A 24,900-nucleotide genomic window follows, 5' to 3' on the forward strand; every position below is an offset into this window, starting at 1 on the left:
TTTCCACCACCCGCATCATGGCCGAAAATGACATGAATGAGAAAAAAAAACGCAGCCCAGTCACAGCTAAAGATCACATTTCGCCCATTTACACAGCTGGGTGCAGCATATATACACCACAGCCTGGAATTCCTTCGGCCAGGAGAAATGCTCAGCATGGCTTCTATTATTTAAATACAGTTAGCTGACATGGTTTAGCAGCGCTCGCTGCTGCTAAACTTCCTCCCCCTCACTTTTCCGACGGCTCTCATAGGCTCCCACAGGAGCCTATGGGAACTGCCAGTGTATTCCGGCCAAAAGATAGGGCAAGACTAGAGATGAGCGAGCACCAAAATGTTCAGGTCCTCGTTATTCGAGTCGAGCTTTTCATAAAATTCGAGAGCTCTATTCGAGTAATAAACCCCATTGACTTCAATGGGAAACTTGAGCATTTTTGTATTGGACACGCCGGTTGCCCAGCTTTTTTTTTTCTTCCTGTGTTCGTTCTCTCTCTCTCTTTCTCTCTATCTCCTAAGCCAGCTACAAACTACTGTTGACGTGCGCAGCGTCGCAGAGGGGAGGGGTCAAATCTGACACGTTAGCGGCGGGTAGGAGCTAAAACTGGGGTGGGGTCGATCACAGAGTGATACTCGCTCGAGTAGCGAGCACCATTGAGTACGCTAATACTCGAACGAACATCAAGGTCGGCAGAGTATGTTCGCTCAACTCTAGGCAAAACGTTTCTTTGCCCATCGCGTCAAAATTTGGCCGCCGCATTCAGCAGCATATGTGCTATCTTTTCTGGCCGGCCGATTTTACGTAGATAAATAGCCGCGATAAAACGCTTGTGTGAATAAGGCCTTAAGCACAGATTTGGATTCCTCATCAAATTCTCTACTAGATACATATGTCACATTCCCTTCCCATTTGAAAGTATCAACTTGGTTCCTAGTTGGTGACTTTCAAAGCGGCCACCGTGTTGAACACCACTTCTCACAGATTTCCTCCCTTCCTCTTAGAAACATGACACACACAAGATGACGTTCCCAACCCCCATTTTCCATTTATTCGGATGTCTCCATACCTTTGGACCGCCCTGCAGTATGATATATTGTTTACTTGCATAGTAAACAATACTCTCGCCAATGCACATGTAGGTCATCAGGATCAGCTAGATAACCTCCCTCTACAAAGTGATAAGCTTTGCTGTCATCTTTCCCTTGATTTGATTGGTTACATTTGTTACCACCCACTTCATAAATCATCTCCTCCTTCCACTGTGATATTTGTGTTCTGACTAGTCATAAAGTGGTCAATTTCAAGCCGTTCTAAGGCAAAAGGGTCAACAAAACCCAAATTGAACATAACTTACAGTAAAAGTGTTATCTATGGACATCACCTTTAAAGAGGAACTATAGCTGTACTTCCCCAATGAGATCTACAAAGTGCAGAAGAAGTCGTCTAGACAAACAATCTAGAATATTTTTATAAATCAGGGATTGAAAACTCTTGTTTGCATTGGAAATTATACTTGCAGTAGTGCCAAGCTGATAGAAGTCTCTCTCTGAGGACTTATTCACATGGGCAAGAATCTTGCGCAAGTTTTGTGCGTGGCGAGACACACAACTCACATGGAGTATGAACTCTATTCTTTTGAATGGATTTATTCACATGAGTGATGCTGCGAGGATAAAAATCGCAGCATGTTCTATCTTTGGGCATTCTCTCGCCCATTGTTCTTAATGGGACCTTAAACAACATGGCCCGATATCACGCTCACTCATGTAAATGTAGCCTACAGGTCACATGTAGCTTTCAAGCCAATCAGACAAAACACAGAGTGGGACGCCTCCGTAGTAGGAAATATTTTGGGGGAGAGTTTCTATGGCCAGGCTAAGCAGAAGTGTCTCTAAAAAGTTTTGAGAAACTCAACCTAATAAGCAGGATTAGTAAATCTGCTCTAAGAGTTAGACAATTTACACTTAGATGTGACGGTGTAATAATGTGCCACATTTATTACAGCAGCTAATGCTAAATAATAAATTTGGCGCATCTTTAGACACTTTTGGCAAACTTTATACCAACTATTGTTTGGCTAAGGGTACTTTTACACTGGAGGACTGTTGAGCGCAGAAGCGACTATCCTGTATCTCTCCTGATCTTTCACACAGGAGGGACAGCCATTCAGTGAATGATAGTGGAGTACAGCAGAAATCTTTCAGCCGCCCCCCTCCAATCACTGTGAGGATAGGCATGGGACAACTATCGCTTAAAATGGCCTTTTAGCGATTTTTCAGCCCATAGCATGCCCGTGTAAAAGTAACTTTAGCTTGTGCCAAAGGTTTGGTGCCCATTGTTATATTTTAACCAAACTGTTTTCTACTAAGAATGCCCCACTTTTGGTAGGCTCTGCCCTTTGTCAAGCAGACTGGGTTACTATTTTTGGAGCATTTTCTTCATAAACATGTCTAAAACTTGATGCGACCTTGTGCGCCAGAAATATGACCAGGTCTAGGTGCAATCACATTAGTAAATCTGCCTTTTACACAAGCACATCTCCTTCAATAATTTAATATTCTTTTTATGTCTGATCATTTATTAGGGGGTCCCATTATGTCAACTAATCTGTATTAACATGGAGCCATTTGGCAGTTTTGTCTGAAACTTCCTATTGTAACCATTCTTACGCAGTGCAATAGGTATACAACCTGTGGTCTAGGAGCCATAAGTGTTCTACAGGACTGGTTCTCTGGGAGATCAGCCTTTGGGACCCTGCTGATCATTATGAGAGTGCCAAGTCCTTTGCATTATGTATACAGATCTGTTACAGTGGTTCCTTCACTGTGCTGATCGGCGGTGGTACCAGAAGTTGGACCAATGAGATAGTGAAGGCATATTTTGTAATGTATTCTGCCTCCTATGCACTGTAGGTCACAGAATAATGCTACACAATGCTGGTCCAAGAGAATAGCTCATTGACACTAGTGGTTCCAAATAAGTTTGTATAGCACTAGTAATCCGTCTAGGGTTATAACTTCACAAAACTACCATCTTGTGTCGACCAATAGTAGTCATATCCGTGGCTTCACAGTAATAAGTAAACATCGGGATTTAAAGAAAAAATGACCTTATCCTTGGGTTTACATCTTATATTACAACCATAGCAATGAATATAAACAACTTAAACCAGACAAAAAAACTTTTGAGATGAGAAGATCCAATTATCAAAAACATTCACAAGTTTGTACAATCATCAAAAAATGCCAGTTTTCACACAGATGGGCAACATATCATATGACACAACAGGAATCACTACAAAAAAAATACTATAAACAGTAATAATGGTGATTATAACGGTTCAGCCAGATAACAATCAAGCAGTAATTGGGGTATGTAACTGGAGAAAACATATGGCAGTAGAATTGGGGGCACACTGGCTCAGAGCTGAGGACGGGGTAAATACATTTCAGTAAGATAAGGGTGTATGAGGCCCAAGTGAGATAGTTGAATTTATTGCCCCACGTATGGATTGGTGACCACTGGTGTTGGCCTCCATTCTTCTCTCTCCGTTTTCACCTCTACCTGTTTTTCTAAAGCTTCCGATGAGTTTCTACGAATAGTACATATCCTCCCAAACTTCACAGCCTTCACAGCCCCGCTTATGTAATAACCATATTTTGGGTGGCTCCACTAAACGGCTCAGAATAACAACTAGTGACCACATATATAGGCAGAGTAGTCACCAATACAGGAAGTTACTGACATATAGGCAAAAGGTGGCCATAAGGACATGCTGAGGGAAGTAGGGGAAAAGTCGCACCCGCAGGGTACAAAGTAAATTAAATTACAGAATAGGAGTAGAATTAGCCTTTAAGAGAAAAAAGTGGATGACTGTAAAGGAGTGAGGGACACCGTTGGCACAATGAGGCACTGTTTTGATGTTTTTAATTTTAGCACTATGGAGCGGTATACTACACTGATGTTGAAGTTATAATAAGCCATTGCAAGGCAGCCCCCTCACTCCCTTTAACATCCGTCTCCACTTTTCAGTCATCCGTGCCTGTTTTTAACTAAAAGGGAGATTTGCACTGTGACTATATGCCTGCATGCTATATATGCCGCCAGTGGTATTAACACTTTCTCGGTAGATATAGATTATTATGTTTGGTTGCAACTAAATAAGAGAAGGACATACACACGTGGCAATATACTTTCCAGTTTACCTGTATATACATCGGTAGTTTCAGAATACCGGAAAATGAGATTGTCGACAGACACTGGCAGATACTGAGAAATGAGGCAATATGAAGATACTCATACAATGACACGTTAAGGGGGTCTGTCAGTGAATACAGCGGAGGCTGGTATTTAGTTTAAAGCAACCCTCCTGTCTTGAACAAACAAACATAGCCGCGCTGCTTCTCAGACTCAGGCCTCCTTCCCACAAGCGATGCTCGCAGGTCGCATCACATTAAAAGATTGCGGCAACGCTGTATTGCCGCGATCTAATTTCAAAAGGAATTAGCGTTTTCTCGTCTGCATCTCGCGATTGGAGTCTGCAGCGAAGTAGGCAAAGTGGCTTTATTGAGCTTAAAAAGCTAAATAGAGCCAGCTGTCTTCTTCGACGAGTGCCGGCCCCAGGTAAACTCCCTCCTCCCTTTTTTTTCAGCTCCCATAGGAAACTATGGGAGCTCCCAAGCAATTTTCTTCAAAAGATGCTGGCAATTTTAGCGATTTTTCAGCCGTGATTTTTTTTCTCTTGGCTAAAAATTGCCCATGTAAAGGAATGCATTGGAATCCAATGCTTTGCATGATCGCGATTTTACGGTGACATTTTCGCACGGCTAATGACCGTGTGAAAGAGGCATTATGATGCATATTAATGCACAGCGTGCATCATTAGTCTAAAGGGTACTTTACATTAATTTACTTTAGCAAAGCTACAAACCAAGGGACTAATCGGCCAATGTATACAGGAGCCGCCCAATGGAGGCAGGCTCCTTCTCTATTCAATTACACGGTTATCGCCCTCTGTAAGAAAAGGAGAGATAGTCGGGCGGCGGTCCGTGGGATGCCCAACAGTTGTCCTGTGTAGAGGGAATTTAAAGGGGTTGTTCGAGTTAAAGAAACCCCTATCACCATGTCCCACATGCTTTAAAATAACACACTTCCCGACTCTGGTCTCTTCTGTCTTTGCTTACAGGCTGCTGTGATGCGCCGTAAACCTGCTGCAGCAGCCAATGACAGCACTCAACCACAAACCTGCTGCAGCAGCCAATGACAGCACTCAACCATAAACCTGCTGCAGCAGCCAATGACAGCACTCAACCATAAACCTGCTGCAGCAGCCAATGACAGCACTCAACCATAAACCTGCTGCAGCAGACAATGACAGCGCTCAGCAAGAATCGCTGAGTGCTGTCATGTAGGATCTTAGATTACTGACGCATACTAATACACAGTGAGCATCAGGTAGTCAGAGAAGCGGTTCGTCCATCTTTGTTTGTCCCAGACCAGTGGGTTGCCCTGATAGGAACAAACCGAACCCCTAAACCTGGCCACAGCTATTTTCACAGATTCTACAATTTGAACCCTGTAAGTGCAGGCAGGACCCACATTCTCAAGGAGTAAAAAGGCTATGTTGGATTTTTTTTAACCGTTTACTCTTCCCTAATTAAAAAAAACACGAAAACTTGAATTGGGAATTTAAATGGCGCTGACAGTCCACCTTCAGGGTTGTTAGTTATTTATAATTTTTTTCATTTTATTTATCTTTTGATTGCTTTGGCATTATCTGACAGCCTTTTTAACAGCCTAGTGAGCAGCTATCTTGCTGATGCTAGGATATTGAGTTTCTTTTTGGGAAAAGATCGTACTAGAAGCCCTTAAAGGAGAGCGTCAGCTTTTTCAGATGGAAGTTAGTCCACTTATTATTTAAGGAATGGGTTCTAATTGATACCATCTTTCCTGACCATGGGGAAGGATACCCATATATATCTGGTACATACCATAATCTGGGCATTACCCTAACACTTTATGAGGGTATTTAGGTCCCTGAAGATTATACCTCTATTGAAACGCGTTGGACCGTTAGTGTTAGCAGCCAATTTGGGACCTTTCAGCCCAAAATATAGTGGGCATGAATAGTAGATTTAATTGGCGCAAAGATTGCAGTAAACATTAGTGCCTGCGTCTTCTAGTCCAACACATTGTTGGCTGGAACCTGCAGACCCTACTAGCGCACCAAAATGTGTTTCGGTTATCAAACTGCAATATAAGTTATCCATTTCCTCTTTTCTCTTAGGCATATCGGCTTTATTGCTGAATTATGCATAGGGACCAGTATCCATAACACTGGCCCTTTTCTGGTTGTTTTTTGTGTTTGTTTGTCCATGGATGGGTGTTTTTTTTTACTATTTCCATTTTTTTAAGTAGCTTGTAATAAAATTCATTGTTTTAGGCGTCTAGTCAGTGAAATTGCTAATTTAATAATAGGCTGCTTCTGCCTCGGTGACAGAGAATTCAAATGTGCGCTAACTTTTCAAACAACATATGCTAATATGATAACTAATGCGACAGCTAGCAAAACTGCAAATTACTTTTTTTTTTTTTTTTTACCGAAATGGTTTTGCTATCTAGATTTTTTTTGTGCTGACAAATTCCTCTAAAGTGCTAGCCACTGAGATTCCCTCTAGTAACAGAGATAATGAGATTGAGAAGAGAAAGTGATGGAGGGTGAGGACTTATGCTGCCCACAAAAGTCAATAGAGAGCAGAGGGAAGGGTAAAGGAGCTGCTGGAGTGAGAGAGCCTGCTGTTGGAGCTAATTGGTGAGATATTTACTGTTCTACAGCTACGGAAATCACATTTCCACTGCTCAGTACTGCTCTAGTGTTTTTCCCGATGCATTTATTTACGTATGTTCGTTACAGAAAGCAGAACCTGCAGCTTTTTCTGCGCACAGTGTTTAGAAGTCTTAACAGCAGACTCCTCCCACCAGTTCAGAGACAACTGAAAACTGGATATACAGCCTGCAGAGGGTAAAACTAGTGTTTTCACATGCAGCATACAAGTCATATAATGGCCACAAATAGTGTTATATCTCATGTACACACAGAGCAACGTATTTTGAAAAGTTGGCCGAAAATTTAGATACGCTTTAAATAACCATCCTCCAGCAGTTATCACATGCGTGTGGCCAGTCTAAAGGGCTTTTCCGTGTCATGGAATGATGAACGCTTCTCAGTGTGACAACAACTGACCATGAGGGGTTGGGGCAGCTCATCATTTGAGAACATTTCCCACAGCAAGTGAAATCCCCCTTACTGTAGGTCGCTGGCACATGAGCGTATTACCGGTGCAGATTATGGATGAGTGTCCTGCCCAACCTGAACTCACAGTATCATAGAACCCTCTGATGCTGCAAGTTCAGGTAAGTAGACCTACAGTTGGTTTGGACACTCATCCGTAATACGCTCATGTGAAGGCGGTCTTAAAGTGTACGTTTCTTTTTAATCTAAATAGGTACAGTATTCGGTGCGGATTCATTTCTTACTACGTCTTTATAGTCGGACTTCTGTTTTTCTCAAATCAGCACAGGATTTTGGTCCTAAAAATGATGGTAATCGATGGAAAGCCACAAAATATACACCTGCGCTGTATACAAGGCCCTAAGAATATACAGGTTATCATCTAGGTAGCGGTACTTCTCTATCAGTGCTTACTGAGGCAATGACACAAAGTATATGAATTTGCTCCTTGCTGTAGCCATGAAAAGGAAATGGAAGGTCTTCGATGGCGGCAAAAGCGACATGACTTGGGTGTAATACTTCTAGGGCTCCATGAGTTGCGGTTGTGGAAGCTTTGACTGACGATGACTTTGCTGACTTCAAGTTGACCTATTTTTGGCAAACAAAACTGATATAATGCAACAAAGTAAAAGAGAAGATGTTCGGTGTTGTCCGCCTGCTCCACACCAGCATTGTAATTCGTCTGTTCAGTGCTTGGAGGCTTGGATACAGTAAAAATTGGTACTCTTGTCATAGAAATGTCCTATTCACACTCACAGTACAGGAGTTATGGCTCATAGGGGGTATGGGCAGCATTTTCTGATGCGTTCTCTTGTCTAACCCTTTGCAATTGCTGGTCCTGCTCCTTCTTACGGAGCCTTTCTTTTTGCTTCCCCATCTTTTCATTGGCTTTTCGGACTTTTTCGATCGTCACTTTCATGTCCTTGATTTTTTTTTTAATGAGTGATCTGTCCTGGGAATTTACCCCAAGGGCCTAAAGCAAAGCAAGGGAGACATGTTGGTTACTTGAAAGATGAACAGGGATGTATAGCATGCAACCTGGGGGATGAATGCGGCTCATAATAATGTGCTATTGGAGGGGCAATGTGTGGCTGGAGTTGTAGTTGAGGTATCTTAAAGGGGTTGTACTAAGATTATACGTTATCCACAAATCGGCAGGATAAGAGATATATTGCTGATCAGTAGTAGGAGTCTACCCGTTGAGACCCCTGTCGATCTTGAGAATGGGGGTCTCGTGTTCCCTGTCCCCCTTACTGCACCCCGTATTGAAGAGTCGACTGAATGGAGCGCTGATCATGTAAGTGTACTAGTGCTCCATTCACTTTCAATAGGATTGCAGAGATACCAAAGTGGAACCTATCTGGGTATTTAGGTCAGCCCCATTGAAATGAATGGCGTATGCTTGGCCGGCATTCCCTTCATGCTGATGGGGCGTAAGTGCATGGAGAGAAGTAACCACCCTAGTGACGGCAGAAGGGGACACAGGATGAGGGGGCACTATACAATCGGCATTCTCTCTATGGTGCTTTTGGAAGTCATGTGCTCTCTTTAAGACACCGCTCTCTTAGACCCTGAACCAAGCATACCACAATTGTGTCAGGTTCAACAGAGTGATTTTTCTTAACAGGATATTCCCAGTGGATAAACCATGAATATTTCAGGTGGAATTTCCATTTCTGGGACTCCAATAGATTAAGAAAATGGGGATCCTAGAGATGGACCCAAGAATCCAACCTCATCAGCATATTTAGTGTCTCTGATGGAAATCAAGTCCTGCTTTAGGTTTTAATGGGACTCTTAAGAAAGGTGCAATCTCACAATGTGACCCGGGACCAAAACCAGTTGTGCAAGGCCATGATAGAGTTTATATGTATAGGTCATATCAATGCAGTTCTCTGCTTACCTTAAGCCTAGTGCTGTCCAGCTGCAGAAGCTGCTCACCATTGATATTGTGGGCCGTGAATTCAGAGACACAGTGTTCTAAGTTAAGAGTCATTAACCAGTTGGTCACCTGCTGAGTCGTCCATTCTAATGGAGTACGGCTGTGCCATTGACTATGTTTGGGAGACTGACCTTCATCTAGAATCTGCAAGAAATTATTGAAGAAATGTCGGTCTTCTGGCTGGTCTAGAGGTCTACCTGCTGGACTGATGTTGTTTAATACATTACATACAATGTAGGCAAGAGGAGACATGAATGACAGTGGTCAATTATATGGTTAAAGGAGTAATGTAAGGAAGGACATATAGTAGAGGAGCATCACAAGGCATGGATAAGACAAATGTACAAGGTACAAGCAGGGGGTGGAACATCTCAGGATTACAAATGCCAGTCAATAGGTCATATGATGGGTCGGTACATCCTGATGGTGGCGCACGGTGGTTTAGTAGTATGAACGATAAAGAAGTGAGGGGTAGCACAATGGAAAATTGAACCAATGATGAAGCTCTGCATCAGAGTAGAAAGGATCATGGAGCACTGAAGGATGATAAAGCCATGAAGTAGCATGAAATGGGTCATGGCAAGATCGTAACAATAAGAGGTGCAGAGGTTGAATTCATATTTGGTTTCTGAGGGACCCAAATAGTCTCTCTGCCAAAAGCAAGGACCACAATACTGTGGCAGTTGAGGGGCACAGCTACAGGTTTGCATCAGGACCCAGTCGCTTCAAATGATGCCATTGGTTAATGGTGCCGACAAGAGGTGAATAATGAATGATCAAGCAGAAAAGAACTAAAGGGCCACACCTGTGAATGTTTTCATTCATTCATAATATAGCTATCCCCCCAACCATATATAAGTGAGCTAGTGCTACTTTGGTTAGTTATTCCTATCTATCCGAACCTCCTGGCCTCTTTTTCCTCAGATGGTCATGTGATCTCAGCTCTGACCAGCTCAGATCTGCTTGGGGTTATAGGTTCACTTTCTATTCAGTTTCTCGGTTTGTATGATGTTGTTACTTGGATCTACCACAGAAGCAGCCTAGAGGGGAACACATGAGGGTGCGGTGATACCAATTAAGTGTAGTTTTGTTTGTTCTTTATATTTCTTCAATATTTGAAGCTTTATGTAAGCAGAAAAAAAACTTTGTTTATTTTTTTTCTGTAAAAACACTCAGATGCATAGTCAGTAGAGATGAGCGAGCATACTCACTAAGGGCAATTACTCGATCGAGCATAGTCCTTAGCGAGTACCTGCTCGCTCGGAAGAAAAGATTCGGCTGCCGGCAGCGGGCAGGGAGCGGCGGGGGGAAGCGGGGAGGAACGGAGGGGAGATCTCTCCCTCTCCCTCCCGCTCTCCCCCGCTCACTGCCGCAACTCACCTCTCACCCGCGCCAGCAGCCGAACCTTTCCTTCTGAGAGGGCAGGTACTCGCTAAGGACAATGCTCGATCGAGTAATTGTCCTCAGCGAGTATGCTCGCTGATCTCTAGTAGTCAGCAATGACTGTGACATTTGGGGGTTGAGCGGCGTAGGGGAGCGATTAGATGAGCAAGTGCTCATCTTCTCTGTCCTTTGGTGGGAAAAAAGACCCCCTCCATGTGACAATCAGGGCCCCTTCACATGAACGTATGTGCAAAAAGGCTTGAAAAAGTGCAATGCGTTAGTGCCTTCAATGATGAGCTTTTGCACGTGTATTGGCGCATATTAATATACAGGGCCATTTCACCTGGATGTGCGACCCCCCCCTCCCGCTGTGATTTAAAAGGCTATATAGCCTAATAAGGTTCAGAGGTGTTCTTTTTCACTGAATTGCGCAGGATATTGCACATTTTGTGTGTGTATTGACTTCCATAGACTTTTATGCGGACTGATGCACAAAAATAAAGCATGCTGCATTTTTCTTTTTCTGTCTGCGGAATGCACACGCAAAAATCTGAACAAGCCCATTGAAATCAATGGGTTCTATTCTCTCAGTACTGCTTGTGCAAATACATTTGTGTGAAGGAGCCATCAAAGAGTTCAAATATGCTCTTCAATTGATAAAGGGGCTATAATATGTTACTCTTACCCATAGAATCAGAGAATGTTTTCTGCTGCTGACTCATCCCCTGCTACTCTGCACACAGACTGCCATGACAGCTGTAAATTCAATATTCCTGACCCACTTCAAATGGCTGTAGCTCCAGTTCTACTGGTACTACAGTAAAGCGTGGCATTAAAATGAGGCCAAAATCGTGTCAGCAGAGCTGATACAACTGGAGCTACAGCCATTGGAAGCCAAAAGAGCTTTGTTCATCCAAATCTGTACTGTACGTTTCTTTTTGAAAAAACACAGCTCAGGGTAATCAGTAGGGAGGTTAAGATGGAGCAATGGAGACTAAACAGAAGGATGGTGCTGTCAGTGGTAGTAGATGAGATGAAAGTCTCCAATGAATGACAGGCAACATGGGAAACCATAATGGGCTTGAAATAGAACTGATAAAGGAGCAGCGAGCAGAAATGTAATGGATGGAAGTAGTGAAAATTCTGTAGTAAAGCAACAATGGATGACTAAAGAGTAAAGTAAACTTTCCTGAGGGGCTGTAGAATGCATGTGGTATAACTTGAGAAAGAATGCACAATGTATTTTAGTGGAAAATCAGGTAGGCCAGAGGTCTTCAACCTGTAACTCTCCGGCTATTGCAAATCCACAGCTAGTTGCAGTCAGAGCATGCTGGGAGTTGTGGTTTCTCAATAGCAGTAAGGGTATAGGTTTAAGACTACTAATGCAGGTATAGCAGCAGTTCAAGAATGCAGAGTTGAACAGTCCAATTAACCCCTTCAGTGGCAGGTTTATTACTACCATGTCGTGCCTCACAGGGCAGGTTTTTTAAATGAGTCAACAATGCAATTAAAACCTGATTTTGGATGACAGCTCCGTGCTCTGCACATTTCAGCACTAGAGCTGTCCACGGAAATCTTCTGGGGTTTAACTGCATGGTCAGTGCAGCAAGCCTAGGACATTTTCTGGGCGTGCCACTAAATGGGTTAATGGAGAACAATTAGTGAATTATCTCGATAGAATAGGTGAAGGAGTAGTGAAGAATAGGGGAATGGGTGGTTGAGCAATATAAGAGATAAATGGAACATGCAAGCAAAGAAGAATAGATGATGGATACCAGGACAACACAATCAAGTAGTATACTTGGAAGAAAAGTGATAAGATCTAGAGAAACTATGGAAGAGTCAAACAGGAAGCACTTACCTCATCATCTATCATATCCAGGCTCTATATAAGTTATATCAGAGAAATGGGGTAAAAACACAAGACAAAGAGAAATATGAAAGATCATAGAAGACACAAAGAAACGTGATTTCTAGTCATTATATTAGATGGATTATACCCAAAACCCGAAGGAAAAGCAAATTTATCCTGCAATTACACATTACGATTAGTAGGTGAAGCTCTAGTAATAATAATAATCTTTATTTATATAGCGCCAACCTATTCCGCTGTGCTTACAAGACAGGGAGAACAGTAACAAAACTGGATACATGTAGTAATTAGTTGATGGAGACAGTAGAAGTGAGAGGCCTGCTCCAACGAGCTTACATACTACAAATAATGGGGGGATATAGAAGGTAAAGCTCTACCTCTGAAAGCAGCAGAAAAGCAGGTTTTGCTACAGGAATGTACTGGAAAATTCATATAACCTGCAGCTTCCCTCCACTTCTGACTACTGGATGGCCTAAATCATTACAGTCTGTGATCTGGATCTACCCACTGTTGTAAATAGAGTCTGTAGTAAGTGGAACGGAGGGGAGATCTCTTTCCCCCTTGCTCACTCCAGCAACTCACCGCTCACCAGCACCGGCACCCGAATCTTTTCTTCCGAGCGGGCAGGTACTCGCTAAGGACAATACTTGCTCGAGTAATTGTCCTTAGCGAGTATGCTCGCTCATCTCTAGTGCCTTTACACAAAGTGATTGCTTACTTTTTCAATGTTGCAACCCGACCCGCAGGGGGCGCATACCTGCCTGCAAAGTTACTGGCTAGTCGCTGAAAGACAAATGATTGGATGTTTACACCAGATGAGAATTCACCCCTTCATGGCAAACATACGGCCATATATGTCCTATCTGCATGTACCCCGTGCAGTTAGCATGTATATAGCCCATCCACTACATATGTTGCCTATGGAGTGGTCTCGAGAGCTGAACCCACCCCATACACGGCGGGTATCACTTGTCTCTCATAGCCAACACCCACCAGCAATAGCCTCGAGCAGAGAGGGCTCTGATCACGGCTGTTAACCTTTTAAATGCCGCTGTCAGTACTGAAAGCGGCATTTAAATGCCCTGATCAGATTTAGATATCCTGAAAGACCTCGCCACAATACGATCGCGGGGGTGTCATCTGGGTATCATGGCAGCCAGAGGAACTTCTGAAAGTCCCCCAGGCTGCCATGATCATTCACCTATTAAAGATGTGCCTGTTTAAAGCCACCCTAAATGTTGTGGTGTGCCAGCACTGCTCAATGAATGTATTGTGAACTCCATTAACTCTTTGCAATCCAATTTTAGATTCAGGGTTTCCTAGGGGTTTTTCTCTTTCTGCCAGTATACAATGGCACCATCTGCTGGCTAGAGCCAGTACTGCGGTATGGGACATGCTGGAGAGGCCCCCTAACAACAGAGCGGACAGTAATATACAGTAAGAATACCCTGCCGGACGTCTTCCGACATCGAAACTGCACAGCCTTCAATCAGAATGTCTTTAGACGTCAGACAGTGGATTGGAAAGGGTTAAAGAGGTTTTCCGGGAATTTTTATGGATTCCCCATGGTTAAAACTGGCCATCAATGTGTGATCAGTAGGGGTCTGTCTTTCAGGACACCCACGAATAGCAGAACGAACAGGTCATGGCGCTTACCATTGATCAGTGGGACCTCCATCACCTAAACACTGATGGAATATTCCCAATACTATGATAATAAAATATTCTGTACTACAGACCCATCATAGTAATTACCTCATCTGAGGATAGAGCTAAGGAGTGGGATCTCTCTGGAAACTTTGGTTCAACCACAAGACCGCTCAAGTCTGCTGAACTGGTGCTGCTGGGACTGAAGTCATCACTCAGCGTCACATGCTGTAATCACAAGACAAATATATGAGTTTCTATGAAATCTTCTCAAAGGTTATATAAGCCCAGGAACAACAACAAAAACTCCCAGAAATGCCCACCTTGGGTATATTTGCATTTCCAGGTCCTCATTAAGGCTGCAAGACCTGGACCTTTTGTGTTTCTAATAACCCACAGACCCCTTGGTCATCTAAGCTGGGTATGGTAGAACTGTGAAGGGTCTGGGTTTTGCAGCCATAATATGGACCCTAACATGCCGCCACATGACAGGAACTGGAAACAGTTTAGAAACTCTTATAGGGAGGTACAAAACTTTTTTAAAAAGTTGTATTTCAGAGTGACAACCAACATGGCCACCACCACTACTCCCACAGGAGTTACCAAGCTTTTCCAGACTCTGTTGTAAAGCAGGGACTTCTTCCATATTATTTGTATTGGAGCTAGCCATGACTTTAGAATACTTTTGGAAACTGTAATGGCAACCATATTGGCCTTTTCCCTTAGCTTTCCCAGAATCAGAGATAATAGAAACTGTTTTATAGAATGACTAAAAAAATAGTTCCAAATCTTGTATTTTCCTGGGCTATTTACCTGGGAGACTCCAGACAAATTCCCATAATTCATAAATTGGAGCTACTAGTGTCCTATAGCATACAAGGGCCACAAATGCTTTCACTCAGATAGCTTAAATTCAAGTCTGTTTTTTTCAAAAAACATTACCATTCATTTCAATGGTCTGGCTGTGTCTGGTATTGTAGCTTAGTCATATTCAAGTCAATGGGAATAAGCTGCACAGTAAACAAGAAAACAACTGCACCAAACAGACTTCCTGCTCTGCAGCTATTGGCTGAAGCTGCACCATACAGACCTCCTGCTCTGCAGCTATTGGCTGAAGCTGCACCATACAGACTTCCTGCTCTGCAGCTATTGGCTGAAGCTGCACCATACAGACTTCCTGCTCTGCAGCTGTTGGCTGAAGCTGCACCATACAGACTTCCTGCTCTGCAGCTATTGGCTAAAGCTGCACCATACAGACTTCCTGCCCTTCAGCTATTGGCTAAAGCTGCACCATACAGACTTCCTGCTCTGCCTGTCCTCTGCATGCATTCTCCACATAATACTGATAGCTTCCGGCACATTCCCAGATAATTCTCTTTGCCTTCATGCCCAGATGCAGAAAGAAGCTAAAATGTAGCAGAGAGCTCTCAGTATTAGGGTCTTTTTGCTCGGCTATGTGTTTCTGTCTTGAGGATTCCATCTCAAATGCCAAAAATGACATTCCGAGGGAACTCTGCACAGAACCGTAAACTGTCATGTATCTCTATACGACATCATTTTGTTTGCTTCTGGCATCTTAAGAGGGTAGAAAGGTGCAGTTGACCAGACTTTTTATGCTCCTAAAATACTGGAAACAGACAGAAACCCTGTGAAATGGAGACCAAATGTCATATGAGACAGAACTCCAAGATAGATACCCACGGCAGAGTGAAAAATGCTGTGTGAAAAGACCCTCGTGTGTAGAATGGATGAAGGGGGCGGGCAGAACAGGAAGTCTGTGAGAAGAAGCTTCAGCCAATAACTGCAGAGCAGGAAGTGATGTTACAGCAGAGGCGGGGGTTTTGACAACTTATTCTGTACTGCCCAATAATATGCAGTCACTTTGTTTTTCCCTGTAGTCTACAGAGCCCTTCGGAAACTTATATTTGGGGGGACAAAGTGAGAGAATTAAAGACCCTGGTAAGTTACATGACTCTAGTAACTGTCTTTTGAATTGAAGTATATTGCATACTTCCCAACAGGCGAATCTCCAATTGTGGGAAATTATTAAGCTCTGCCTGAGGATGCTAACAAAGCACCCGGAACTGCCCAGTTTGGGCATATTGGCATAACAAGCTCCACCCCTTTATAGATCAAGTTCAGAGACAATCGGGACTATCGGATATTGTGATAATGTTTGATAGGTGTTAATAGCAGTTTTAAAAGAGATTGGAAGAAAATATGAATTTACTGTACATTCAAGTAGGCTGAGATATGATTAATTCAGTTTACAGGTCCAATGACTGAGGCTGCACTACTGTGCTATGATGGTGATATATCACATTGCGATACCTGTCAGGTCAAGGGTCATGGTCCCAAATAAACGTACACAAGGCTCCATGACAACACTGCACCTCACATAGGAGAAAGGAAGAGGTTGTTCGAATCTCTCAGTAGTGCAGCCTCAGACTTTGGGCCTGTAACTTCAAATGTTCATATCTCAACCTAGACAGAAGATAGTAAAAAACAGTTTTCAGCTCTTTATTGCACATCAAAGGCTCTTAATATTTGCTTTTGTTACAGCATATCTCCTATTACTAGGGTTGTGCTATTGTTATGGATGCTTATTGATTATCACTATATGGGCCTTAAATACAGCATAGGTCATTATTATTCTGATCTATCACAGCATGCTGTACTGATACTGTATTCATTTCTAACTGTGACATAAGCATCTAGTCCTGTGATTATGGCTCTGAGATCCAGTAACTACAATGAACCAGGATGTTACATAATTACAGCCATAATTTCATGGTAACTGATAAGCCAAGCGCCTTCTTCATTGGTGTATATCTCAAGGGGATTTAGGATGAATGGCTTTATCATATACAGCATATCAATCAAGCACATCATAGAAGTCTCACTGATAGGGAACAGCCTCCTCTGCACTGAAATCAGTGAGTTACTGTATAAGTGAGACCACGTATACGTTTTTGGAACCCCCATTCATTTTAATGTGAGGGCCTGGGAGTAGAGATGAGCGAATGTTCTCTTTTCGGGTGTTTTTGCACTCGATCACCGCCTTTTCCGAATAACTGACTACTCGGACGAAAAGATTCGGGGGGCGCCGGGGGTGAGCGGGGGGTTGCAGAGGGGAGTGGTGAGAGAGAGAGCTCCCCCATGTTCCCTCCCACTCCACCACGCCGCCCCCCCGGATCTTTTTGTCCGAGTAGTCAGCTACTCGGAAAAAGCGGTGATCGAGTGCAAAAACACCCGAAACGAGTACGTTCGCTCATCTCTACCTGGGAGCTCCTGATTTTGATACATTGTATAATTTAAGTCTCTGTCTATGGAGATCTGTATCAGAAAAGAATAAACTATAAAAATATATTATGTAATGAATCACAACAGACTGGAATCTAGTTATATAAGTCGCTAAAGTAAGAATGAATATAGGAAGCCGAAATACTATACCAAGCGACACGTATTGCGAGCTACAGACGGCCAGAACGAGAAGCACTGCGAGAGAAACAGCAGACAGATGGGATGAGTTAGACATGGGATGAGTGCGAGACGGGAAGAAGGGGGGTTAGTACATACAGGAGAGGAAATATGTGATCAGAGCATGAGAAATGCCAACTATTCTCTTACTGATTGTCATATAGAGAAAATGTATATCCGGACTGCGCTGCTCATAGCTTCTATCTACACTGTGATGCACAGCTGATATCAGCTTTTCAAGTAAGGTTACATTGGGGCAACTTTTGCACTAGCCCAGAAGAATGAGCAATGCTGCCACAGGAGCGAGACAACCCAGCAGCGCCATTCTTAGTGACAGTCGCAGGTAGATAAGCTGAACACATAGAGAAGGGTGACAACCACACAGCATTACATGGCAAGAATCACAACACCGAAACACCTGGTCAAGAGCTGCAGAAGAAGCCGTCTCTATGATATACCGGTAGCACATACAGACTTTGTAAATCTGAAAGTGTAAGGCTGGGTTCTCACACGCCGGAATCCCAGCGGAAATCTCACGGTTTGGCCGCAGCGAAAAAACGCAAGATTTCCGCTGGGAAAGAGCTGCTTCAAACCCCGCGGCACGTAGCCGGGGGTTTTGAAGCGGTCTGGCCGCTCACTTTTCTACTGCGGCCAGCGCTCCCATAGAGAAGAGCGTGGCCGCAGCGGAATAGAAAAAAAGATGGACATGCTGCGGCCTGCGAATCCGTGCCGCAGCACCGGCTTCTGCCGGCTTTGCTGCGATGGATTAACCTCCCGTGTAGATGAGATTTCTGAAAAATCTCGTCCACATGGCTGGCTAATTCCGGGATTAGCGGTCGCAGGCGGATTTGCTGCGGCAAAATTCCAGACGGAATTTCCGCAGCAAATACGTCCTGTGTGAACCCAGCCTAAAAGAGGCCTCTCCCTTTTTTTATATTTACTTTTACCTAAATACGGTATAGGTTGTTGAAGAACCTGAAATAACAAACGCAAACTGATTGTCATAGTGTGTCAATTTCCTCTGCTAATTACTTTGCACTGATATTTACAAAAATGGCCACTAGAGGTCTCCACTGAAGCAGAAAAGGACACGAATCCTGGCTTTGGGCGTTCATTACCGAATCCTTTTCACAAATTTCTTTTACAGTCATGACAACCCTCTAATTTAAGGATGATTTATCATCAGAGATAACTCCCTTAAGATTGGAGCTGCCATGGTGGTCAGCTGAGAGCGGTGGGTCTGGCTCCTTTACCAAGAGGAGCCGCAGTCAGCCAGACACTTACCCGGAAGTGGCCTTGGCAGGGGAAATATATTATTACAAGGTGACCATTCAGATGAATGGCTGTCCGCGTTATAGAAGGACAGCTCAAGTTTACCAGGGTGGGGGGGCTGCCTCTGTGATGTCCATAGATCCTAGTAGGGGGATATGGACAGGGCTTATCCTTATGAGACAATGCCTTTAATGTGTTGACTGTTACAATGAAGTAAATATGGTCATGTTGTGATGGGACAGAATGGTATACATGGTCAAGCACACTAAACAATACAACAATGTACAAGACAAGAGTCCAGAGTCCCACCTTCCTCTCAATGCTGTCCTCTCCATCAGTAGAGCTAATGCTGTCTCCTAACCTTGCTCTGGAGGGTTTATGTCTTTTGCTCTTTACTATGAGATGTGCTCGAGTTTTCAGTACTTTGGAGTCCAGCCTTTCTGTTTCTGGGATAGCTTCATTAAAGCCTGCAATACAAAGATTTCAAAGTAACAGTAAAACTACAAAAAAGTATCTATCTATCTCATATCTATCTATCTATCTATCTCATATCTATCTATCTATCTATCTATCTATCTAATATTAATCAATCTATCTATCTCCTACCTATTTATCTCATATCTTTCTACCTATCTATCTCATATCTATCTCTCTAATATCAATCACTCAATCTATTTATCTCATATCTATCTATCTATCTATCTAATATCAATCAATCAATCAATCTAATATCTATCTCTCATATCTATCTATCTCATATCTATCTCTCTTCTACCTATCTCCTATCTATCTATCTATCTATCTATCTATCTATCTATCTATCTATCTATCTATCTATCTATCTATCTATCTATCTATCTATCTCATATCTATCTATCTATCTCATATCTATCTATCTATCTATCTATCTCATATCTACCTATCTCCTATCTATCTATCTATCTATCTATCTATCTATCTATCTATCTATCTATCTATCTATCTATCTAATATTAATCAATCTATCTATCTATCTATCTCATATCTAGCTCATATGTATCTATCTCATAACAACACTATCTCATATCTATCTATCTATCTCAAATGTATGCGCTATATAAATGAGTAAAATAAATATATCTGTCTGTATATCTGTTCATCCATCAAATCTATCTACAGAATCTGTCATATCTGGCATTACATTTGCATATGTCACCTATGGACTATAATGTAAAGAAAACCCTGTAACTTGTGCAGATTTTTCTTTAGAGGATTGACAAGTGAGGTAGACTTTTCTATTCTTGCCTCTTAAACAAAGATAAACTGATATAAAAAAGATCAAACAAAATCAACGGTAAACTTTTTGGACCACATTTAGTCCATTGAAATCAACGTATAAGCAGAGGATTATATAAGCCTGAAGCCCTTTTCTTGATATTGGAGCGTAAGCTGTACACAATGGAGATGTGATCATCGCCTCACTTGTCATTTTGTGAAAGAAAACAAATATGTAAAAACCCTCGCCCGGGTCACCAGGCGGAGATATTCTAATGAGAAGCACTTACTTGTGGGAGGGGTCTGATGGCATTTACAGACCGCCCAGTGATGATGCCAGAGGTGGTTGTTAAATTATTAAACTGGTCCTTCATTGTGATGAAAAGGCAAACAAACAAAAATGTAGCATGCAACGCGTTTCGGGTGTTACAACCCCCTTTGTCAAGCAGAACGTACCTGGTCAGGGGAAGCATATTTATAATAAGCGCCAGCGCGACAAGGACTCCAAAATGTGTGCAGAATTTCGGGCAACCGACGCTACGTGTCACAGCCCACCTCTTGGAATTCTTGTCGCGCTGATGCTTATTATAAATATGCTTCCCCTGACCAGGTACATTCTGCTTGACAAAGGGGGTTGTAACACCCGAAACGCGTTGCATGCTACCTTTTAGTTTGCTTGTCTGCTTCTTTATCACAATGAATGACCTGTTTATTAATTTAAGCACCACTTCTGGCATCGTCACTGGGGGGTCTGTAAATGCCATCAGACCCCCTCTGCCAAGTAAGTGCTCCTCATTTGAATATCTCCACCTGGTGACCCGAGCACTGGATTTTTTTTATACATTGGTTTTCTTTCACTTCTACTTCATTGAGCCCTCTTGTGGTGCTCGGTTACCTCTAGACGCTCTCCCTCATGTGGATCCCAAGGTCTCCGAGCGTGTACCCCAGGCCTATGGGGATTTCAGCCGTGACGGCTATTACCTATCTAGGTCCAGCAATTCACACCAGGCGAGTCCCCTCCTTTTTGCTTTATATTCCTAATTCACTTGTTTGTGACTTAAGGCCCATTTACCCGGAGCACTGACTCTCAAAAATCGCTAAAAAGCGATCGTTTGAGCGGTAATCGTTGCGTCTAAACGCGCAGCCATTGTGTGCTTTTCGTGCACTGCTAGCTGATCGTTAGATTCAGGCCAACCTAAAAATCGTTGTGCGGTCTTATCAGGACTGCACACTGATTTCTCCTCGGGTAGTGCTGATAGCATTGTTTCCCGTTGGAGAACAAAGGAACTGAAAGTAAATAAGAGCCCTCTGGCTATTAACTGCTTTCAGCTAAAGCTTCAATTGCACGCTAATAAGCTATTAAGTAGCTGTCGTTTGAGCAATCTTTGAGCGATCGACGCTCCGTGTAAATGGGTCTTTACACTAGACCAAAGCGCTGTCCTATTTATATTTTGCTTTTTCTTAGGCCTCCTGCACACTGGCCACGATTGATGGCTCGATATCGCTCTCAGAATCCTTTTGAAAAGTCCTGGATGCGAGGCGTTTTCGCAGGGAAACAGCCCCACATCCCAGCAGGGCTGAAGGAATCCCCTGCCGCAGCTGTCACAGAAGCGGCAGAGGATCGCGATCATCTCACATTGATTTCAATGGGACCGGTGCTGCTGCCGCCGGCCCCATTGGAGTCAATGGACGAGATCGCAAAAAGAATTGGCATGCTACGATTTTGTTTTCACGCTGCATTGCAAGCGTTAAAACATCGCACATGTGAATGGAGCCACTGGAAGCCATTGGCTTCATAGTTTTGCGACTTCTCTCAGCCTTGCGGCGCTGGGAAATCGTGCGATAAAGGCACCCTTACTTGTCATTTTACTTCTTAGTTACTCCCCTAATTAAAAGGCATTGAGGAATATTTTGGCAATTTTTTAAGCTTACTATTAGGATTTGTTCACACGTGGCATAATTTGATACAGACCTGCTCCAAAATCTGCAGTATATTATGCTCTTCAGATTTAGGTGAGCATCCACACCAAGATCCGCACTATATGCTTTGGATTTTGTTGCGGATCCACAGCATCCGTGGCAAAATCAGCATCAATGGTGCAGATGGATTTTGACAATGTTTTTGCTGCAGAATTTGCTGCATATTTTGGTGCAGATTTTCCACTCTAGGGTTCACACAGGATTGAAATCCCGCGGATTCCAATCTTGCGCAATGAACGCACAGAAATACTGCAAGATTTCCGCGGGAGAAGTGCAGCTTCACAACCCGCAGCCTTTTGCTGCGGGTTTCGGAGCGGCTTCACCGCCTTCATTCTTTTGGGGTCATCTCTCCTCATAGAGAGAAGAGAGGCCGCCACGGACACAGGGAAAGAATTGACATATCGCGTCTTTGAATTCCGCTCGGCATGTTAATTTCAGTGTGGCTTGGCTGCAGTGTGTGGACGACATTTTTGAAAATCTTGTTTACTTTGCTTATCCATGAATAAAAAGTCACAGGCGGAATTTCCGTGCAAAAAGTCTGTACAGAAATTCCGCCCCATGCGAACTTAGCCTAGTACATCTGTACCGATTCCACTACGTGTGAACAAACCCCTAATTATCTGTGTTAAATATGAAAGTATGAAATCATTTAATAAAGATATCCCTGGTAGTTTGGGCAGCTACCTTTTAAGAACTCTAGTAGCATCCTGCCTGATTGCCTAGTGGGCTGAGGGAAGTCAGACATGGGTACAGCTAAGCCATTTGGTGACATGTCTGAAACTCAGGTGGAGAAAAACTGCTGTTGGCAAGGGTAAGAGAAGAGTTTTGAAAGCCGCTTTGCTTCCAAATGAAAAAAAAACACAAAAAGTGACTTTAAAGCTTTACAAAAGCAGTAAAACAAAGTATGTATAAGTCCAGTGTATATATATATATATATATATATATATATATATATATCCTATCTAGAGTAATTGGACATTTTTTTTTAGCAAGAGTCAAAAGTAGTATTTATTTACATTTGCTAATACTTAGTGGGGCTCCTTTGGCCCCTAATGACATCAGACACTCTCTGTGGCATTCTTTCGACTAAGGCCTGATACACTCTAGCTGATATTTCCCTTCACTCATCCTGCAAACATCTGTCAGATTCTCTCATGGAAAACTGATGCTGTTCATATTTCCTGACCTGACGTTCCAGTTTATCCCAAAGAAGTTCAGTAGGGTTCAGGTTGGGACTCTGTGCAGCCAATCCTATAATGGAATATCTGCATCCTCAGACCAACATAACACAGCGCTGGATTTGTGACGAGGCACGTTGTCTTGTTGGAAGTATGGTCAACTATTCCCAGAGTATTGCCACATTGTCGGGAGCACATTATTGTCAGTAATATCAAGGTACACCCCTGTGTTCACGGTTCATGTCACTACAACCAATGGACCGAGACCATGCCACGTAAAACAAGCCCAGAACATAACAGAACCTCCGTTCTACTTAACTGTTGGCATAACGCACTCAGGTAAAAGGCGCCCCCAGGCATTGCCCACACCCAGGTACCTCCATCTGATTTGAAGATAGAGTAGTGTGATTTGTCACTCCACAGAATGTTCTTCCATTGCTCAACTGTCCAATGACGATGTGCCTTGCACCTTTGTAGACGGGGCAATGCATCTTCTGTGAGAAGACTCGCTAGACATTAGCAGGATGAATGGAGGGGAACACCAGCTGAACTGTATCAGACATTAGCAGAAAGTATACCATGCAGAGTATCTACTGTGATTAGGGCCAAAGGAGCCCCACTAAGTATTATCATATGTAGAGACTACTTCTGATTTTTGCTCAGGTGTCCAATTACTTTTGGTAGGATAGTGCCATGTAAGATGCTGTTAAAAGCAAAATAAAGGTGCATTTACACACACAGATATCTTTCAAAAAACTGAAAGATCAGCGATCGTTTTGGATAAAAGTACTAATAGGCACTGATTGCTATTAGTACTTATCAGCTTCATTAGCATGCAAATGAGCTTCTGGGAGCTGTTACAGAGCTCAGCAGGAGGTCTGCGCTCTGTGATTAGCTGTATTGTTCAGCCTCAGGCTTCCCTTGGAGAATTCAGCACCATGGACAGCAGACACAGCCTGCAGTCCTGCTAATCAGCTGTTCTGCCAGCAAGGGTGAGAACAGCTATAACAATTAGTGATGAGCGAGCATACTCGCTAAGGGCAATTGCTCGAGCCCCCCCCCCCCGCTCACTGCCACAACTCACCTGTTACTCACTCACGCCGGCAGACGAACCTTTTCTCTCGAGCGGGCAGGTACTCGCTAAGGGCAATGCTCGCTCGAGCAATTGCCCTTAGCGAGTATGCTCGCTCATCTCTAATAACAATGTTATCAGCTGTTATCAGATTTCCACTGGCAGAGCACAGCGTGCGATCCTGCTTATCCAAGGTTCTGCAGAATGACGGGTTTTAAAGCAGAAGTGAAAAACGTTGTTTGGCAGAAAACTCACAGATGGGCACATTTAGACGCAAAGATTATCGCCCCAAAGATGAGCGAATTTTGAGCGATAATCGTTGTGTCTAAATGGGGCTTTGCGCTTTAAGCCTCATGTCTCTTCAGGAACATTTTACATAAAGAGATAATAGTCACAGTATAATTTATAATAACTCACCAAACACATCATCGTGGTCTGCACTTTTGGCTGCGCCTTCTGAAATTGTGTACAGAGTTAGTAGTTAATGGTGTTAGCAAAGGCAACACTGTTAAAAGATCGGAACGATATGCA

The 24,900-nt window shown here is 43.1% G+C and overlaps 1 protein-coding gene across 1 annotated transcript in view; it reads right to left on the reverse strand.

The window, feature by feature from the left end:
• Positions 1-5,478: 5,478 nt before the first annotated feature.
• PPP1R9A (protein phosphatase 1 regulatory subunit 9A) overlaps positions 5,479-24,900 on the reverse strand; it is a 208,760-nt gene continuing 189,338 nt past the window's right edge. Inside the window, exons 12-17 of the mRNA XM_066584810.1 lie at positions 24,787-24,825; positions 19,195-19,352; positions 14,242-14,361; positions 12,475-12,498; positions 9,192-9,374; positions 5,479-8,261 (exon numbers count right to left, since the gene is read on the reverse strand). Of these exons, the coding sequence (XP_066440907.1) occupies positions 8,055-8,261; positions 9,192-9,374; positions 12,475-12,498; positions 14,242-14,361; positions 19,195-19,352; positions 24,787-24,825 (731 nt within the window). The 3' untranslated portion in view covers positions 5,479-8,054. The remainder of the gene's footprint in view (positions 8,262-9,191; positions 9,375-12,474; positions 12,499-14,241; positions 14,362-19,194; positions 19,353-24,786; positions 24,826-24,900) is intronic.

Source organism: Eleutherodactylus coqui, chromosome 12 (assembly GCF_035609145.1).
Source record: "Eleutherodactylus coqui strain aEleCoq1 chromosome 12, aEleCoq1.hap1, whole genome shotgun sequence".
Classification (NCBI taxonomy): domain Eukaryota; kingdom Metazoa; phylum Chordata; class Amphibia; order Anura; family Eleutherodactylidae; genus Eleutherodactylus; species Eleutherodactylus coqui.